At 36.1% G+C, this 19439-nt stretch overlaps 2 protein-coding genes across 3 annotated transcripts in view; one reads left to right on the forward strand and one right to left on the reverse strand.

The window, feature by feature from the left end:
* Positions 1–2474: 2474 nt before the first annotated feature.
* Positions 2475–7016, reverse strand: LOC127875873 (zinc finger protein 624-like). Its single transcript, XM_052420610.1, has 2 exons — positions 6644–7016; positions 2475–5004 (listed from the first exon to the last, which is right to left on the reverse strand). The coding sequence occupies exons 1-2, from the start codon at positions 6887–6889 to the stop codon at positions 2872–2874; spliced, it is 2379 nt and encodes a 792-aa protein (XP_052276570.1). The 5' UTR covers positions 6890–7016; the 3' UTR covers positions 2475–2871.
* Positions 7010–19439, forward strand: part of LOC127875870 (centrosomal protein of 135 kDa-like) — a 53575-nt gene continuing 41145 nt past the window's right edge. For both annotated transcript variants that reach the window (XM_052420592.1, XM_052420594.1), the window contains exons 1-4: positions 7010–7171; positions 9695–10051; positions 10725–10892; positions 14286–14515. In XM_052420592.1, coding sequence (XP_052276552.1) covers positions 9736–10051; positions 10725–10892; positions 14286–14515 — 714 coding nt within the window. In that variant the 5' untranslated portion in view covers positions 7010–7171; positions 9695–9735. The remainder of the gene's footprint in view (positions 7172–9694; positions 10052–10724; positions 10893–14285; positions 14516–19439) is intronic.

Raw genomic sequence — 19439 nt, forward strand, 5'->3', positions numbered from 1 at the left:
ATTATGAAAACATTAATAGTCAAAGGGGTGTAACTACTGTAAACTTAAATGCAATATTAATAAGAGTTGTCTTGCATGTTACATGACCTTAATTCATGATTGTTTACAAGCCTTTTTACTATATAAATATAAGGAAAACTGCCCGTCCCCCTGGCAACCATGTTTTTCAACGGACCGTAACCCTTTTCGAACTCAACTCTCATATAAAGGAAACAAATGTTCTGACCAAATTTCATGAAAATTGGGCCAAAAATGTGACTTCTAGAGTGTTTACATGTTTTCATTATATACATATAGAGAAAAATGCCCCACCCACTGGCGGCCATGTTTTTTCACCGATCTGGACCATTTTCGAACTCGTCCGAGAAATCAATAAAACCAATGTTTTGACCAACTTTTATGATGATTGGGCAAAAACTTTGACTTCTAGAGTGTTTACAAGGTTTCTCTATAGCCAAATAAGGAAAACTGCCCCGCCCACTGACGGCCATGTTTTTCAACGGACCAGAACCACTTTTGAACTCAACCAACATATCATTAAGACAAACATTTTGACAAAGTCACTTGAAGATTGGGCATGAAATGTGACTTCTATAGTGTTTACAAGTTTTTTCTTTTTTTGACCTAGTGACCTAGTTTTTGACCCGGCACGACCCAGTTTCGAACTCGACCGAGATTTCATTGGGACGAAGCTTCTGACCAAGTTTCATGAAGATCGGACAATAAATGTGGCCTCTAGAGTGTTTACAAACAAATGTGGACGGACGGACGGACAAAGACCGGTCACAAAAGCTCACCTGAGCAATCAGGTGAGCTAAAAAAGCACGTCCTCACTGGGCTTCGCCTCTAGATGAAGTAAACAAATAATGTCTAACACAATATATATTTAGGAACTTGATTTCAAGAGATTTTTGGAGGATTTTAATATTGCGTATGATGGAGACATGACCGGCCTGTGAACGTCTTCGTTTCACCACATGTCCATAGCTTGAACAACATTCACTAGACCATATTTCAAGCTAAATATTTAACCTAACATTTTCAGAGAAGATCTGATAAGTTTTCACAGTATTTCCCGCAGGACCATAGATTGAACAATATTGGTAGAGGTCTGTTAGACAATGATTGAAACAAATTAAGGAAGAGTTATGCAGTTTATAGCATCCAGAATTCAGGATTGGATGAAATTCTTTAAATTACTAGAAATACGATCAAGCCAGGTTCATTCTGCTTTCTCAAAGCAACTTCTGCCCAGATGTTCAGGACATTTTGTTTGAAGCTATACTGGATGACACACTGTTGCGATTTGAAAACAAACAGATAAAAATGGTCAAAAGTGCTCCCCTGAGTACTAGCTGTGCAAGGTTTGATAATAAGAGTAAAATAAGGTATCTAAATGTTACTTTTTGTCTGCAGAGTAGGAAGGAGCTCCTCTATTTTAAACATGGGTAAGTCTTATATGGATTGATATAAGTATGACTTAGGTAGAGGAAAGAAGCCACTAGTTATAATTTATTTAATGAAAAGTCTGAAAAAAATCAGAAAGAGCAGGTACCCAGTTGTTGACGAATAGACAACAGACGAAAGATTCTGCCGAAGATTTCCGCTACACCTATAGCGTACTGGGTACATGGAGCCCAAGTGAGCTAAAAAGAGCTTCACCAAAAAATTATTCCAGTGTCGTTTTGTGAAAAATCTGGCTAAAACAATGAAGTCATTTGAAGCAGACGGACAACACATGACACTGCACACAGCAGTTGATACAAAATTAGCTAAACCGGAGCGCCTGTGGCTTGGTAGAGATATCATAGTCACGACGGGGTTGGATGATATGGTGTGTTGTACACGTGTTACAGAAAGCAGTTTTGGTGCTACACAAAACTAATCTGGATTACCAAAAAAGCCCATATTAATAATTAGTATCAGTCATTATTCAGTCAAGAACAAGGCACAGGTGGTTAGAGTGTGGCTATGATACCAATTAGTAAAAACATCATTTTTATGAAAATATTCAAATAACAAAAAATCAACTTCTCTGAAAAAAAAATTCACTATCAAATATATATAATATAACATATATATTTATAGTGAAATTTATAGTTTCAGAGAAGTTGATTGTTTGTTATAATTTGATTAATTTTCATTCGAAATGATGTTTTTCCCACTTAATTTTATAGCCACATGCTAACTACCTGTGGGACAAGGTCAAAGTCTTGGTGTGTGATTTGTGTGGATAGGTAATGGTCCTCAGCAATAGCCTATGTATCAAAGTTTTGTTTCAAACTGTTTGTGCAAGACAAAAAGACAATTTACTTAACCAGTCAAATTACTAAGGTATAAATACGGCAATGTCTAGTCCAATTTGGTTAAAGTTAAAGTGAGGTTGGGTGGATGGATGGTGATAAGCAGCAACTGCCCAACTGTCCATGAAAAGCAAAAGGCGTAGGTGTTAATCACAGACGAACAGACTGCAGGACAGTACACAATTATATTTTCTTTACGTCCCAGATCAAGATCCAGGAGGAAAATTAAAAAGTTACTTCAAAATACAGTTGCTAAGTTTCAAAGATAGTATAAGTTACAAAACTTGTCCAAGATACTGATAGAAAGCATTGCAATGTTTCTGAATATTATCCATTTCAAACCACTATTTTTCTTAAATACCGATAACACAATTATTTCCAGTTTATATTCTCCTCAGTTTGGGTTTATTTTCTTTCACATGTTTATTTCACTATCATCATTAATTAACTTTCAATTTCAAAATAAATTACGAAAATAAATAAAAATTGCAGAATACTACATGAATATTAAAATATCAAATTAATACTTCGACTCTTTTTCTTCAATACCATTGAAAACTGCTTGGCATTAACATTTGGAGATGTCAGTGAACTGAGAGTTAAATGCATACAACTGGTGAAATGAATCTGAGTTAATGTCAGCCTCCTTGGAGTCTTGTAGTTCTCTAATAGCATCATTCTCTGCAAATGTGCCATCGGGTTTCAGCTGATCTACTATGAAATCTGCATTTAAAGCCACATCCATCCCTGTGTTTCCACCAATCAGGCAGTCATTACTGCTTTTTCTGTAGGTGTTTGGTTCAGAAATGATAGAAAATGTCCCATCAATATTTTCAGTAAACAGTTGCACATTTTTGTCCTGATCCAAGTTACTTTGGAATTGACTTGCAACTATGACTGGTATTGCAAATATATCTTCATTTGTTTTTAATGCAGAGATAGCTTGTTTTCTCAAGACAGTTCTTTTTATAAATCTTGGCTCCATATGTGACTGACTGGTTTGTAGCATGGCTTGTAATTCAGGGAAATTTAGAACAGATTGAACTCTTGTTTTACTTCCTTGTTCATGTTGCGCTGGCAACGCAATCTGTGTGCCATCAAGATTCTGCAGCCCTTCAAAAGACAATAGAGAATGAGTCGCATTTGCTTCATTTGCAATAACTGTACCATAATCAACAAACTGCATGTACTGTGAATCTGATATTGTTTTCAATGATCTTTCTTCCAAGTTCTTAGTTGACAAGAGTTGTGCTTCATTTGTAAGTTGTTTGTCTAAGCCATCATTATTAGTCTCAGGAATAGTGGCAGTACTTTCTTGACTGGTCTCGCTGTCCAATACTTTAATTTCTTCAATGTCTTCTCTCCAAGATTCAACATCTTTGAAGACTTTATGAATTAACTGAAGATGGCGTCTTACTACAGAGGGATCACCAAACAGGCGTCCACATATTCGACATTTGAATGGTTTTACACCCTTGTGAGCTCTCTCATGTCTTATTAATGCTTGCTTCTGTGTAAACCCTTTTCCACATTGATCACAAACAAAGTCTTTAGTATCTTTGTGAATGGCCTTGTGAGTCTTCAAAGATGAACGATGAGTGAACGTTTTGGCGCAATCTGGATAGTTGCAAATAAACAATTTTGTATTTGTATGACTCAACTGATGATCCCGTAGGACAGACTCATGTGTAAAAGACTTTCCGCACGATTTACAAGAAAATGGTCGCAAACCTAAATGAATGTTCATGTGCTGCAACATGGTATTCTTTGTGGTGAATTTTTTACCGCACAGCTGACATAGAAATGTTTCTCTTGAACCGAAGTGTTCAGACTTCTGATGAGCATCAAGGTTGTATTTAGAAGTAAAAGACCTGCTGCAATCTATTTGGTCACATTTGTAGACTTTCTTTACATAGTCTTCTCCATGTGTTTTCATGTGCGCCTGTAACGTCTTAGGAAACATATATACCTTCCCACATATTTCACACGTGCGATTTGCTGGGTCATGTGTAAGTTCATGACTTTTCAAGTAGCGCATATTGACAAAGACTTTACCACAGGTGTCACAATGAACTAATCCCTCATCTTCATAGCCATCTTGAAGTTCAGACACTTTCCTTTTTGATAACTTTCTGTTTAATAGAAATGATTTTGCTGTTGCTTCTTTCTCACTGAACAAATTTGCAATTTCTAGCTCTTTTTCTACATGTTTCTGAATTGTTATATCCTTTAGTAAACAAAATTCAGACTTTAGAGGAGAATTGCTGGTTTCAGACTTAGCCATTCTGATCGGTTCTTGATTCACAGTCAAGTTTTGATCAATATTGCAAAGATCCTGTCTAGTATCATCAGAGTACTCTTCCAACATTTCACACTGATCATCAAATTGTTCTTGTTCTGAACTCTTTTTGTCAACATCACAATTACTGATTGTTACATCTCTTGCACTAGAAGGAACTTTTGATGATACTTCACTAGTACTAGTGGGAACTTTTGATGATACTTCACTAGTACTACAGGGAACTTTTGATGATACTTCACTTGTACTACTGGATGGAACTTTAGAGACCTGTGATACATAGTCATGCTCCCTGTTCCATAAACAATTGGTTTCATCCTTGTTTGTTACTTCTACACCTCTGCTTATGGCTTCGGCAGCCTCAACTAGTGCTGAGAATGGTATTGCCATCTGTGTAGGACACTGAAATTACACAAGTATCATTTATGTAAAATGTAAGTTATTAATCATCATTACAAGTCAGTAGTGACTACTGGTATACGCATTCTGATGAAAAATGTTTCATATCTTGATTCCAAAACGAATGTATCAATGCAAATATGACTTGAAATGAAGATAACTTCAACCATTATACCATTTACATAAATATATATTAGGAATCATTTATAATACTTATACGCAAATCAACCTGCAATTTTAGCTGTACCAACATTTCAATAAGCCATACCAAATATTTATTAAATATTAAAATCAAATGCAATACATTAAGTTTTACAGGCCTTTTCGGCTCCATTTTGGGGATACGCCACATTGGATTTTTGGGAATTTCGCGTCGTGAAAAACTCCATTTTGGGAAACAAATTAATCGCATAACTGGCTCAATTGGGAAAAATAATCGCATGTAAATAGTGTTTATTATATTTCAAAGAAGCCGTTAACTGGTAAATAACGACTATTTTGATAACATATTATTAAAATTTTACAAAATATTATGAACAAGTGCAGGTTTTTTATATCTGATTTTGGGGAAAGGGCCTGGCCTTTTTTGAGGGAAAAAGGAAAGTCTTAAATAATCAATTTAACATATTTTACTGTTTTTAAAACAAATTCAAGGCAACAGATTCTACACTGGATCAGGTTAACTTATATATTTAAAGGTTTAAACAACAACAAAAAAAATATTTATTTTTTTGGAATTGGGAATTTTTTTTCAATTAGGAAATAAACAACCAGATTTGCATTGGGAATGGGGCCGAAATTCGGCCCCGTGGCAAAGGGGGGAAAAGGTCTGTTTTAGTAGACTTTAATTAACATGCTGAATGTATGGTTTTCAGAAAGTTCCAGTTTACAGGGGTTTTAAGACATATTTATAAAGAAAAATGATTTATTACAAGAAATATCATAACAATAATTATGTGAGTATTAACACTAATAAGTAATTAATCTTAAAACATTTTACAACTCATTATCATGACCACTTAAAGACACAGCATAACAGTACAAGAGCTATCCCAAGATGGCGCACTGCATGGGTATTTTGACATTGATGATGTCCTTCTGCTTCTGAGGCTTCACTATTTGAGGACATGGAGTGTGTCCCAACACTCATACCTTCATGCATAATTTTCATACAAAAATCACAAATGTTGAGATAAACGTAGAAGATTCAGCTATTTACTAATTTAGTTTCTTATTCAATTTTGGTGTAGTCTCCCCTCATAATTTTTAGTATTAAATATGTGTATACATATGTAACCAGGGACTTATACAGTGTGCATAGTCTCAGGGGTGACATATTTACATGTATATTAATTTTGTGTCAAGATTATGGTTGTTTAAAAAATAAATTGAAAATAAAACACAATATTATAAAAATGCAATTGTTGGCGTACTTTAACATAAGTGTAAATACTTTCAACTTTAAAACTTATAATAAGGGGAGGGGGCAATCGTTACAAAATAAGTGGCGAGTAATTTTGAAAATCTTCTACTTAGAAGTAGTGCTGTATCAAACAGAGAAATTGGGAGCGAATCGTTCCAGGCGCGAGTCGATACAGTGCCTAACAATCTTATACTACAAAACAGACAGTAATGCATGTACCTCCACAGGCGAAGTTTGACTGTTCAAGGATCCAAATACACTTTGTACATGGACCAGCATGTCTTGAACTCTCAGCAATTTCACTAAGTCTCCTTCTACGAAAAAATCTTCGTTTATTTTAAGAAGTTTCGCTTTTGCATCGTAGCAGATTTTATCAAGCACAGCTTCAAAACGGAGATGCACAGGAAATGTTGCTTCGTACTCTTTAGAAACTTCTGCTGTAGCATTTCTAAATACAGCAACCATCGTGAAAATCAACAATGACCCCTATACAACTTCAACATTCGATAGGAAGAGCATTGTGATAAGCAAGAGAGATACAAATAATTATTTTTCTTGCTTTTACTTAAATATCCTTTCGGTCAATAAAAACCAAACATTAATCCGCCGTATTCAAAACAAAACGCTTGTCGAAACATGTTTTCGATGTTGACAGTTGATAGACAACGATCCAACTCATGAATATTTTCTGATATATTTGATGAAACTGTCATCTTAAATGCAATTGTATTTATGATACATTTTTGTGTAAGTATATAAAGGCTAAATACTTCGAAAAACTTATGTTGTTCTGTCTCCATCATGTAGGCACGTCAATAGATATTGTCAATTTGCTAATTGAACGACTCATGCAAATCGACAAAAATGTTATCACGTTGACTTATGAAGGTGTTTTAAAACAAAGAAATTGGTTAATGAAATAGTAAGTATTTTCGTCATAATTGCCGGTCCGTTGAAAAACCCCAAGACTAGTTGCAATAATCCTACTTCCAGCTATTGACCCTCCGGGATGAGCTGTACGTATGTACCCATAAAAGCTCAGATCATTCAAGAAGAACTAACCCCAAGACATGCAATGCATCCCATGACATATTGATAAAGCTTTAATATTAATAGTGATCTTAAAATGTATAATAAAATGTATAATGAAATGCCGGCATGGGCGTCCGCACATAGGGGCAAATGGGGTCATCTGACCCCCCTTGAAAAATCGGTGAGCGCAAAAGATAGTTGCATATGGAAAAATCTACACATGTACAATTATGATTCCTGAATTGAACAATTTGGGTCAGAATGACCCTAGTTAGTTTCACACGAACGTTTTCATGTTAACCAGTCATGGATGTGGTTATTGTACAATTTATTAACTCTCAAAACATTCTTTTAAACATGATTAATTTGTGCGAAATCGCGGGGAGAAGTCAATCAATTAACTTTTATTCAGTCCCTGAATAGGAAGTGAAGGTGACGTGGGTCTCTGCTGAATTTCTCGATGATATATTGAATGAACATATTCTCGTAGGTGTTGATCCGATCCCTGTGAACGATCATCATGCATAATCCTGAAAGCCTGTCCTCAGAGATAGTGGATCTTAGCCATGTTTTGACTAGTCTCAGCGTGCTAAATGATCGTTCCACCGTTCAAGTGGTGGCAGGCAGGGTTAGTAATGTGATCATTGCCTCACGCACGGCCGGAAACAAATCTGTTGTTTTATCAAGTCAACAAAATCTTACTCATTCTGTTTGATCAATTCCTTCTTTGTTCATGTCGTACTATGTCATTGCGTCTTGTTCTAAAGTATCGATTTTTTAAAATTCGTCGAGGTTCGGGCTCAGCGATTTTGTTCCTTTTTTATATAGTACCGGTAAACAGCACTTTCCCAATTACGAAAAATTACAAAATTTCCAATATTGCTGTCCAAAAAATTCCCAATTTTTTATATTTTTTTTTTGGAAAATGCAACATTTAATTAGTTTCCTTATGCAGCTCTATGGCTAAAACCTAGGTAAATATAATATTGACAGCTTGAAAACACTTAGTTATCAATTTAGAAGTATTTGGGAGCATAAAATCAAATACACCAATTTCCCATTTTGAGGCTTTCACAATTTCCCAATTTTCAGGTTTTCATGACTCAATTTTTCCCAATTGGACCGGTACGGGTACTTTTCCCAATTGGAAAAAAAAAATCGCTGGGACTGTATCTTTATAGTCTGATCAATCGAAATTTTTGATGTGGTTAATATGGAGTATAACATGAACGCAGGCATATTAGATTCTGTAAATCAGCTTCCTAGAGATTGGATCAGTGAGTCCATGCACAGAACATAAACGTAAATCAATAGTATTCTTCACTGGTTCCACCAACATTTGCTCGGTATACTTGACAGCCACATTGCCTTGGTATTGTCTTTGTAACACCAATATCTTCGTGCTTCGGCTGTTTTTATTACCGGACCGAATATATCCTCCGCGAAAAGTGAATCTGCATTTTCTAGATGATCAGTAGATTAATTGATTGACACCGATTATGTCTAATTGAACAGCCTAAAGTGCTTGTGTGATGGGCTCTAAAATGGGCGAATATTCAGCTATTATGTGGAGCATTATCACTAATGTCCCCGTTCCACTAGCCGTCCATAGATGATGTGCGGTATGTCGTCCTTTTGTATTTTGTTCATTTTGAACTAAATATTCTAACTGATGGCGTATTTCGATTAAATGGTTATCGAAGATTCGTTTGCTTTTTTACTCTGCAGTCCACCTTGTTTCGCTTTACAATGGTGTGTTCGGAACTAGCCATCTTCTCTTAGGGCTCTCTCTGAAATACTTAATGATTGCTTTCACAGTTCCTATGGTATTACATATGTAAGAAACTGTATTTTGATTCTATATGAGAAAAGTCACCATGATCAAAGGAGAGAAAAATAGGTATAACCCACTCCAATACAGTCAATGTATCAATTCCACAAATCCTAACTTGTTACCTTCCAGATATACTTAATGATGCACCATGATCTCGCCTTATTCTCAAAATTTTCAAAGCCTCCAGCGGCAAAGGGGGCAAAACCCCCCTTGACACCCCGTAGGATTATTCCTGTGGACGCCCCGGTAATAAACATTATAAAGGGATAGTAGTGAGAACAATGGGAGTTGTAGCTGTAAGCGCTTAGTGCACTTAGAAACACTGCCAGTTGCAAGTGTATATTATCAAATAATCCTGCTTCTATTAATGTGTTGATAAATAATTGATTTTTGTTCCTTTTCAGATATGAACATTGTCTTTGGGTTTGCAGTTTAATGCAGCAAAATGTCCAATACAGCCACAGCCCAGGCACAACAGAAGTTTTCCAATCTTCGTAAAAGACTTGACCAACTAGGCTACAAGCAACCTTTAGGCATCGAGTCTCTGCCTCTGGTTGAGAAACTATTTGCAGACCTTGTTCATACCACAGAGAGCTTAAAGAATGCAAAACTTAGCAGTGGTAAACAAACTACAGAGACTAAAGATGTGGACTCCCTGATAGAGCCATACAAAAGTGACAATGCCAAGCTGGTGAAAGAAAATAATGACCTTCACAAACAACTGATTAAGCAGAAGGAAGAGTCAGATGCCTTAGTAAGAGGTGGGTTGCAATACTTGACTGTCTTACATTGTCTGCATATTTGTGATACATTAGCTGCATAATGATGCCATGGATTGCCTCTATTTTCAGGATATAATTTCACTCTTTATAAGGATTTTGGGAAATTAGTTACAGTTCTTCAACTTCTGGTGCCCTTTTACTGTTTTAACCTGGTTACAAAAGAGTAAAAAATAAAATTAAAGGAGTTTGGTGACAAAACTCGTAAGGCTTATGGCATGAGTTACCAGTATTAGCGTAACTATTTACTACCATTATTTATATTATGTTATTTTGTTTTTATCAATACTACTCTAGAATTATATGTTTAGATTAGTTATTTCCCAAAAAGAGGCTCTGAGCTATTGTTGCCTGTTATATATCATGTACTTTTTGCCTTGTGATGTATAACTTTTATTATTGATTATTGATGGGAACTTTTAATTGGAAATTTAGGAGAACATTGCGGAAAATATATACTTTTTCAGATTGGAAATTTGACCCCAAAAAACAAAAATTCTTAGCAAAAATCCAATGTAGGCCAAACGTGTAGTCCCTTATTAGCCTGTCTGGATTTCACTGGCTAATGTGGGAAGTCACTTTTCGCTCATACATTAAAGTCAGTTGTCCCAGAGCAAGGCTCACAAATGGAGGGTTACACATTACATTATTACAGAGCTGAAAGCTTCTCTGCGCAAACTAGAGCATGAGAATGCTGACCTGAAGTTCCTCAACAACCAGTACGTGCACAAGGTGCGGGGCCTGGAGAAAGAGTCCAAGGAGAAGTCGGACCGCATCCTGAACCTGCAGGAGAAGAACTTCCATGCTGTCGTCTCCACACCTGGTATGAACACTATTGTCGGCCTCTACTAGACAAAAAGAAATAAGCAATAAATTAGAAAAACTACTTAGTTCTTCTTATTTATACTTTATTTCTTTTAAGTTAAATACATTAGTCTAGTTTGTTAATATTTCACTTCTTGAAAATCCGTTTGATTTTTAGCCCGGCTGTTTTCGGAGAAAACCCGAGGCATTGTCATAGCCAGCGCGTTGTCCGCCTTCCGGCATAGTGCTAAAACCATTACATTGGCTCTAAAATCAAAGTGCTTCCCCCTACAACTTTGAAACTTCATATTCACCCATTTTTGGGTCACTAGGTCAAAGGTCAAGGTCACTGTGACCTAAAAAAAAAAAAAAAAGAATCTTAAATTCTTCTGAAGAGCTTTCATTTATTCAAAACTGCACCCGCAGCCGAGCCTTGGCACCCGCTATGCGGTGCTCTTGTTTAGTTGAACTTTTCTTTAAAAAAAAGCAAGCTTTTTTACTTATTGGCCTTCAAGTTTGGGTAGGTTTAAGCTTTTAGTTAGCTAATTTCTTAGGAATGGCTTAAGGGATGTTTTTTGAACTTCAAATGATTTGCCATTATTCATATTATCCCATTGGCTACACTTGATAACTCAAAGTTTGAACTTGTCAAAATTAGGGGACATTTTACTCTTAGACTCTTGCACTCTATAAACAGGTTAATTTTTATGCCCCCGAAGGAGGGCATATAATGATCATACTGTCCGTCTGTCTGTCCGTCCGTCTGTTCTTCCGTCACACTTTTGCGTTTAGGTTTAGAAAAATGCTCATAACTTTTATGTCGCTTCAGATGTAGCCTTCATATTTGGTATGCATGTGTATATAGACAATGCCTTTCCATACGCACACAAATTTTGACCCCCTTGACCTTGAACTTTGGGTCCGCGTTTAGGTTTCGAAATCTGCGTTTTGGTTTCGAAAAAATCAGCTCTTGTTTTCTGTAAACTTGTTTGTCAGAAATGGTTTGAGAGATTTCATTCAAACTTAAAACATGTCCATGTTAATTCCATATTAACATGATCCCATAGGCCAAGTTTACAAATATTATTGGGCATTTTACAAAATCAGAGGCCATTTTAAATTTACAAATTTGCATATACACTATATTATAGGCCAGTTATTTTTTTTTAAGAAAGCTAGAATTTCATGGGTGGCTTTAAAGATTTCACTCAAACTTATAACATACAATAACACCATAGGCAAACTTTGGCATCTCTACTTAGATTATTTTCATATTTAAGGACCTTTTTATACCATTACATTTTACATCAAAGTTTTATAGACAGATTACAGCTGATTAAACTTAGATATTTTCATGAAACTTCTTTTGTAGATACCTTGTACCAAAGGTCTGAGAATAGTTTAGAAAAGCTTAATATTTAGTGTACGGAGTTATCATTTGTTAATGTTCATATCACTTTTTTCTCAGTTACAAGTCAAGTCTGTTATTCTTTCTGAAACTCATGCCATTCATGGGCTTCATTTGCTTACTTGTCATTTATTTAAGAATTTCATCTATGCCTTTCTGTGTCGGTTTGCAAACTGTACCTATCATTATAAAATCCATTAATACATACATGCCAGACGTCCTGATCTCTGTGGAACTGTCCCACTTTTGGGACATTCGTCCGGCGTCCCGATATGAGACAAATTGTCCCGACATTTGTAAACAAAGATGTACATTCTACATGTTTAAGTTAAATTCAGTCACAAATTAACATAAAGAAGCAAACATACCACTTTAAAAGCAAATGCATCATGGACATTTACAACACTTGTTTACGCGCCCCTGTATACCTTATATTTACTGTCTCCATAAAGATATTGCACAAACTAGATGTTACAATGTTTCAAACAAAGTCAATTGAGAGATTGACGTTAAAGCACATGTTGAAAACTAACCAATCATCAAACATTATTTTAACAGCTGACAAACTTGAGCAGTTTTGATTTGAAAGCTTTAATACACCTCCAATTACGTCAATGGCATATAGGATTGCTGATTAGAAAATTGATCAATCAGATTTTAATCGTTGTCACACTACCTGTGTCATTAATGAAAGCCATATCTGTCATTATTCCTAGCTATCAATTTTAGAGATTCACAGAAGCCAATAGTCTGTCCGGCATGCGTTTGGATTTTTTTGGAGCGCGGATTAAAATGTTGGTAGCCCTTGACTCCTCACTATGTATGTGTCGCACATTGCATACATACTCACTGTAAGATCTTAAGCATGGAATGAGCTATTTTGAAGCAAGCAGATATGCATTGTTTAACAACTTTATTTTTGTTTTGTCAAGGTCACTGAGGGGATTTTCCTCGCTTCATTGCGAAAAGGCCCTAGCCTATGGATTTTTAGAAGAAATTGCTCATTTGAGAAGAATTCTTGCTAAAATTACTGTTTTGGGAAATGAAAAAGCTGGTGTAAGTTAGGATTTGGGGGAAAACTGCATGAATTTAAAGAAATTTTCAATTGGGAAGTGGCCTTTAATAGGCCTCTGTCATATAAGGCAGAAAACCCCTGTCACTGTTAATATATAGAAAAATGGTTTCCACTTAAGATCAATAATAATGTGTCTCATAATATATTTTGTGTCAAATAAAAAAGCTTAACCTGCTTAACAAACTGTTTTGCTAAAAAAGCGCCAAAAAATTTGACAAGATGAAGACAAGGCCAGTCCTACAACAGCTGTTGTTAATTTATCAAATGATTTTATGGTTATAAAAATTATATAAACAGAATTATGAAGGATGCCTTATTGATCACATAGAAGTCAAAACAAAGGCCATGATGGATGCATTATATGATATTTGTTAAAACTATGACACTGAGAATGGTAGTACAGTAGTTTAAGGAGTGCGAGAATTTATTAGAACATTCTTGTTCATTTAAACATACTGTACATGTAATCTTAAAATTGTCTTAAAAGAGTGTTCATAATTTAGAAACTCATAGTTCAATAATAAACTGTATACCAACCTACATGTACATGTATATAATAATTATTGACCTAAATATACAAGCTTAAAATCCAAACAAGTAAACAATAAGTAATGTGAAATCTGTCACTGATATAACAGACATATACTACCACCAGCATTTTTCAGATTCACCCTCTACTTAACTCTTTCAGTGCTGGAACGGAATTTTGAAGGCCTTTGCAAACAGTTTGGATCCAGATGAGATGCCACAGAACGTGGCGTCTCATCAGGATCCAAACTGTTTGCTATTCTGATAGTATTCTTTGAAAAAAATCGAAGAAAATGCTTATTTTAGAAATTCAGCTGACAACATTTTAGCAGATGACAAATTTCCCAGCATGCAAAGGGTTAAAACATTTTCCTGTTGTAAATGCATTGCTTACTGTTCAGGTGGCAAGAAGAAGACCATACCATTCCGTCGGCAGCGGATGGAGATAGACTGCACAGTTCCGCCCGCTGATGACTACAGTCATACAAGGCCGAGGCTCGCAGACGACCCGTACGTGGCTGACCTACTTCAGGTGGCCGACAGTCGCATTGCGGAGCTTGAACAGCAGGTGGCTGAGTTGACGGACAGAAATGAGATCGCTGATAGGAAGATGGCTACCTTCAGACAACAGGTTCGTACCATTCTGATATTAGTATAGATTTTACATGTTAACCTTTTAGTTATACTCATGAAGTTACTATTATGTGATTGCAATGAGGACATATAGATTTTCACTTGTCCATCTATCTGTTGGATTTTTGTGGCAGTGTAAATGCTAATAATATTGATGCTGGATTTATAAAACTGCAATAATTATGCAGCATGAGAACTTGTACATTCTGGTCATTTTTGCTTTTTTTTTATTGTTGACCCAATTTATGTGTTTTTTTAAATAGCACAAGAAGACATTTGAACTAATATTGCATTTAAATCTTAACATTTTACTGCTTCATAGATAAAATGTCAGCATCTTGTGTCATCACATGAAGTGTAGATGTTCATGACACCTTTGTCATGCCCTTTGATTCACACATTCTTAGTTATGTGCCCTTTAATACAGCCATTAATACCACAGTAACAGAAAATGTTACGTTTTTTTGAATGAACAACTTCCAAATTTCTCTATCGGTCATTTTGAAAGTTCACCATGATATCAACATGAAGGGTAGATGTGCAGGAGACCACACCATGGAGAAAAAGGGCACACAATATTTTTTCTTAAAATCTTTACTGAGTAACTGAGTTGAGGGATTTAAGGCAATCTAATTCCTCTGTTCGGATCAAATAATCAGCCAATCACTAATGTTTGTCAAAAAATTGATAAATTTTTTTTCTGCCTTCAAACAAATCAAATCATGACCCTATGTGAATTATTTGCCCAGCCTGTGTCATTTTTAAAATAAAATATACGAATTGTCAGGTTACATTTCCAATACTATTGTATGTTAATGTACATACAAGACATACAAGGTATTTATTTTATGTGTGAACTTTTCTTTTATTTGTGAATCTTCCGCTAGTGTGAGTAATAATAAACACTGCTACATTTTAGGACACCAAATCTGATGACTCTCAAGCAAATCTCTTGCATTTTTGTCAGAAAGAAACAGACCAGAATTCTTAAAGTGGATGACATACTATTTTTGGTGTAAATAAACCATTACTATCAATCATGTCAATGCATTTAAAGGGGAATAACTTTAAAAAATGATTAATTTATTAATAGCTTTCATTTCCCTTGTCACAATATTTAACAGATAGCAACACTCTGCACTTAATAATAGTTATTGAGCTAATCTGAGGAACTATGGTGGAAAAATAAATAATTGACTTTAATATCAAAATTGATAATATAAGAAACTTTTTCCACCTGGCAGATGAAGTTTGTTTGACTTGTATTGAGCAAATCAGTTGTTACTGACAGCTTGAGACTATTGTTAATGGTCAGCCTGCCAGACAGCTGTTGACAATCTTTAACCACAGACAATCTGGTCTGCAGTAGTCTACCTCCGCAGTGTTGTCCTTGTTTATAAAATACCGGGTAAAGGTTCTTTTCAAATCAAGAAAAAAAGCTAACATTTTCAATTGGCGTCTGAAAAAAAAATTAAGGAAAGTTTTGGTCCAAAATCAAACTCTACACTAGTGAACAGATCAAATCAAGCAGTTATGCATACGCTGGCGCTCGATTTATTCTGGTTTTATAACAAAGTGCATTCAATCAATAGACTCGTTTCTGTTTATAGTGTTTTTTTTAAGTTTTTAAATATTGATTGTAGTTCTTGTTTATTGACCTGGTCGCTGTTTTTACTGAAATGAGCCATAATAGTAAATATTACAAAAAAAAAGTGGTCATCAGTCACAACGACGCATTCCTTTGACAACGTTTCGCTACAGACACAATCTGTACAACAAACAGAAACCTTCTTTTCCATGACACATTAGCAACTTTAATTTTGCTGTGCTGAGAGAGCTGTCAACACTTCTGAGAACATCAAAAATCGAAGATTATTAATTGAATAAATAAAGAGACACTGTTTTTTAGAGTTGAAAGACAACAAGTTATTTATTATGTTAGTTCTTGATTATATTTTGTTATTTATATGAACTTAAGTAAACAAAGGTCATTTTGCCATGCCTATTAATAATTTTTTTTATGGGTATGTTCAATAAGGTAAGAAATGTTAATAAGATCCAACACTACCAATTGCACAATGCAATTTTCCCAATAAAAGGATTTCATGACTCGATTTTTTCCGATTTTACGCGCTTCTTTTTTCCCTATTGGACTGGTACCGGTACTTTTCCCATTGGGCAAAAAAATGCTTGTAACTTTAATCGTTAGTAAATCAGTCAGCAATATTCTGGTCAGTCTGCTAGACTGCTATAACCTTTTATGACAAGCCTGTCAGACAGCTATAGACTACCTGTACTGGTCAGTCTGCTAGCCAGCTATAACCTTTTATGGCAAGCCTGTCAGACAGCTATAGACTACCTGTAATAGTCAGTCTGCTGGACAGCTATAACATTTTATGGCAAGCCTGTCAGACAGCTATAGACTACCTGTAATAGTCAGTCTGCTGGACAGCTATAACATTTTATGGCAAGCCTGTCAGACAGCTATAGACTACCTTTAATAGTCAGTCTGTTGGACAGCTATAGACTACCTTTTATGGCAAGCCTGTCAGACAGCTATATACTACCTGTAATGGTCAGTCTGCTAGACAGCTTTTACCTTTTATGGCAAGCCTGTCAGACAGCTATAGACTACATGTAATGATAAGTCTGCTGGATAGCTTTGACTACCTTTAATTGCTAGCCTATTTGACCGCTATAGCCTACCTTTAGTGGCCAGCTTGCCAGTCAGCTATTGACTTCCTTTAATGGCCAGTCTGCCACACAGCTATAGCATACCTTTAAAGGCCAGACAGCTATAGAGTACCATTTATCAGCATGAGTGAAAGTTTTCCGTAATGTTACAGATTTCCGTAAATTCGATCTTCAGTCAGGTTGTTTTTCCAAATCTACGAGCCGAAATACAACGTCTCCCACAAAGGGATCAGGTACGGATATGAGCCAAAAGACCCTCTGCGCGTGCAGAAGCCAGCATGACGTCACCTCATTAGAATATTCTGGCGAAATCTGCCGATAATTTAGGATTCATTTGTCTATCGAATCATTAACCGCACGGAATAACTCGAAGTAAATCTGGAATCTGACACTGTTTCCAAAAAAGCTTTTTGATTGGTTTACGCTAATCAGTCAACCAATGGAAATCGACGTTACAAAACAGTCTTATCTCTCAAAAAATATGGCGGACAAGTCAAAATAAATTTACTTCCAAACCAAAAGAACACTATCAAATCATGTATTTCCCTCTGGGGTACAACACCAAAGAACTTGAAAGTGGTGTGAAAAACAAGTGGCGCATTTTGTAATATCTGTTTCAAAACGATCAAGTACCAATCAAATGGGAAAAAGGCGTTCAAGTCTCACGTTGGGGACGTTACGCATATTAAAAATTACCGGACGTGAAAATCAGACAGAAAATATATTGCTATAACATGTTCATTGATGTATTTTACTGTAAATTTTTGTATATAGTTTTGAAAGTTTAGTGTTATCTTAGAGATTTTGCCTATCACATTTTATGTACATGAAATTTTAAAGAAATAGCTTGTGATATTTTCTAGCCAAACTAACTGATTTTTCTGTTTTGAATCACTTAAAAATACAGGTGTCTTTAAGCTCAGGAGAAATGATTTCTGTGTTTCAAATAAGCTAAAATGCAGTAGCTTCAGGGGGCCTGAGGCCCCATGGCCAGAGTGTTGTCCTGGTCGCCCAGGCCCCAAATTTTATTTTCAGTATTTGGGGAATTTTCAACTTCCACCCATGCATTTAACTTTAGGGCTTTAGACTTATTCCACATAGTGAAACAAAAATCCCAAATGGGACCTTAAAATTCCCACTTAATGGCCCGGTTGCCGGTAAGCTATAAACTATCTTAAATGGCCAGACAGCTACAGAGTACATTTAATGGCCAGCCTTCTAGTCAGCTATAGACCATCTTTAGTGGCCAGCCATTCGGTCTGCTTAAGACTACCTTTATTAGCCATCCTGCAAGGCAGCTATAGACTACTTTTATTAGCCATCCCCAGGGCAGCTATAGACTACCTTTATTAGCCAGCCTGCAAGTATAGCCTTTTTTAATAGCCAGCCAATCAGACAGCTGTAGACAACCTTTAATGGCCAGCCTGCCAGTTAGCTACAGACTACATTTAATGACCTTCCTGCTAGACAGCTATAGACTACCTTTATTAGCCAGCCTGCAAGATGGCCATAGACTACCTTTATTCGCCAGCCTGCAAGAAAGCTATATACTACCTACATGTATTTAAGCCAGCCTGTAAGACAGCTATAGACTCCCTGAAATGGCCAGCCTGCAAAACAGTTCTATCGTTCCCTTAATGGCCAGCCTGTTGGTCAGCTTAAGACTACCCTTATACAAATGTAAGCCAGCCTGCCGGACAGCTTTGCCTACTGTGAAATGGCCAGCCTGCCAGACAGCTTTAGCTTACCATTAATGGCCAGCCTGTCAGATTACTATAGACTTCCTTTTATTGCCAGTCTGTTAGACAGCTTAAGCTTACCATTAATAACCAGCCTGTCAGACTTACTATAGACTCCCTTAAATTGCCAACCTGCCATACAGCATTAGCCTACCATTAATGGCCAGCCAGTCAGACTACTATGGACTCCCTTTAATTGCCAGCCTGCCATACAGCTTTAGCCTACCATTAATGACCAGCCTGTCAGTCTACTATAGACTCCCTTTAATTGGCAGCCTGCCAGACAGCTATAGCTTACCATTAACAGGGACTACCCAAGGCCTTGAAAATAGGGAGAAGTGACTTCTCTTTTTTTCTGAAACAGGGAGAAGTTTGGAAAATCAGGGAGAAGTTTGTGTGAACAATATCAAAAACAAAACATGTTCATTTCACAATTTTTATTATTTCTATCATTGTACTAAGTTTATTTGTAAAAAACCCCAATAAATT

This window comes from Dreissena polymorpha, chromosome 4 (genome assembly GCF_020536995.1).
Source record: "Dreissena polymorpha isolate Duluth1 chromosome 4, UMN_Dpol_1.0, whole genome shotgun sequence".
In the NCBI taxonomy this organism is placed as follows: domain Eukaryota; kingdom Metazoa; phylum Mollusca; class Bivalvia; order Myida; family Dreissenidae; genus Dreissena; species Dreissena polymorpha.

Coding starts and splice junctions, on each gene's coding strand:
- LOC127875873 (XM_052420610.1), bottom strand. CDS start 6,889: ATGGTTGCTGTATTTAGAAATGCTACAGCAGAAGTTTCTAAAGAGTAC. Junction 5,005..6,643: donor GTCAAACTTCGCCTGTGGAG/GTACATGCATTA, acceptor GTGTAATTTCAG/TGTCCTACACAGATGGCAAT.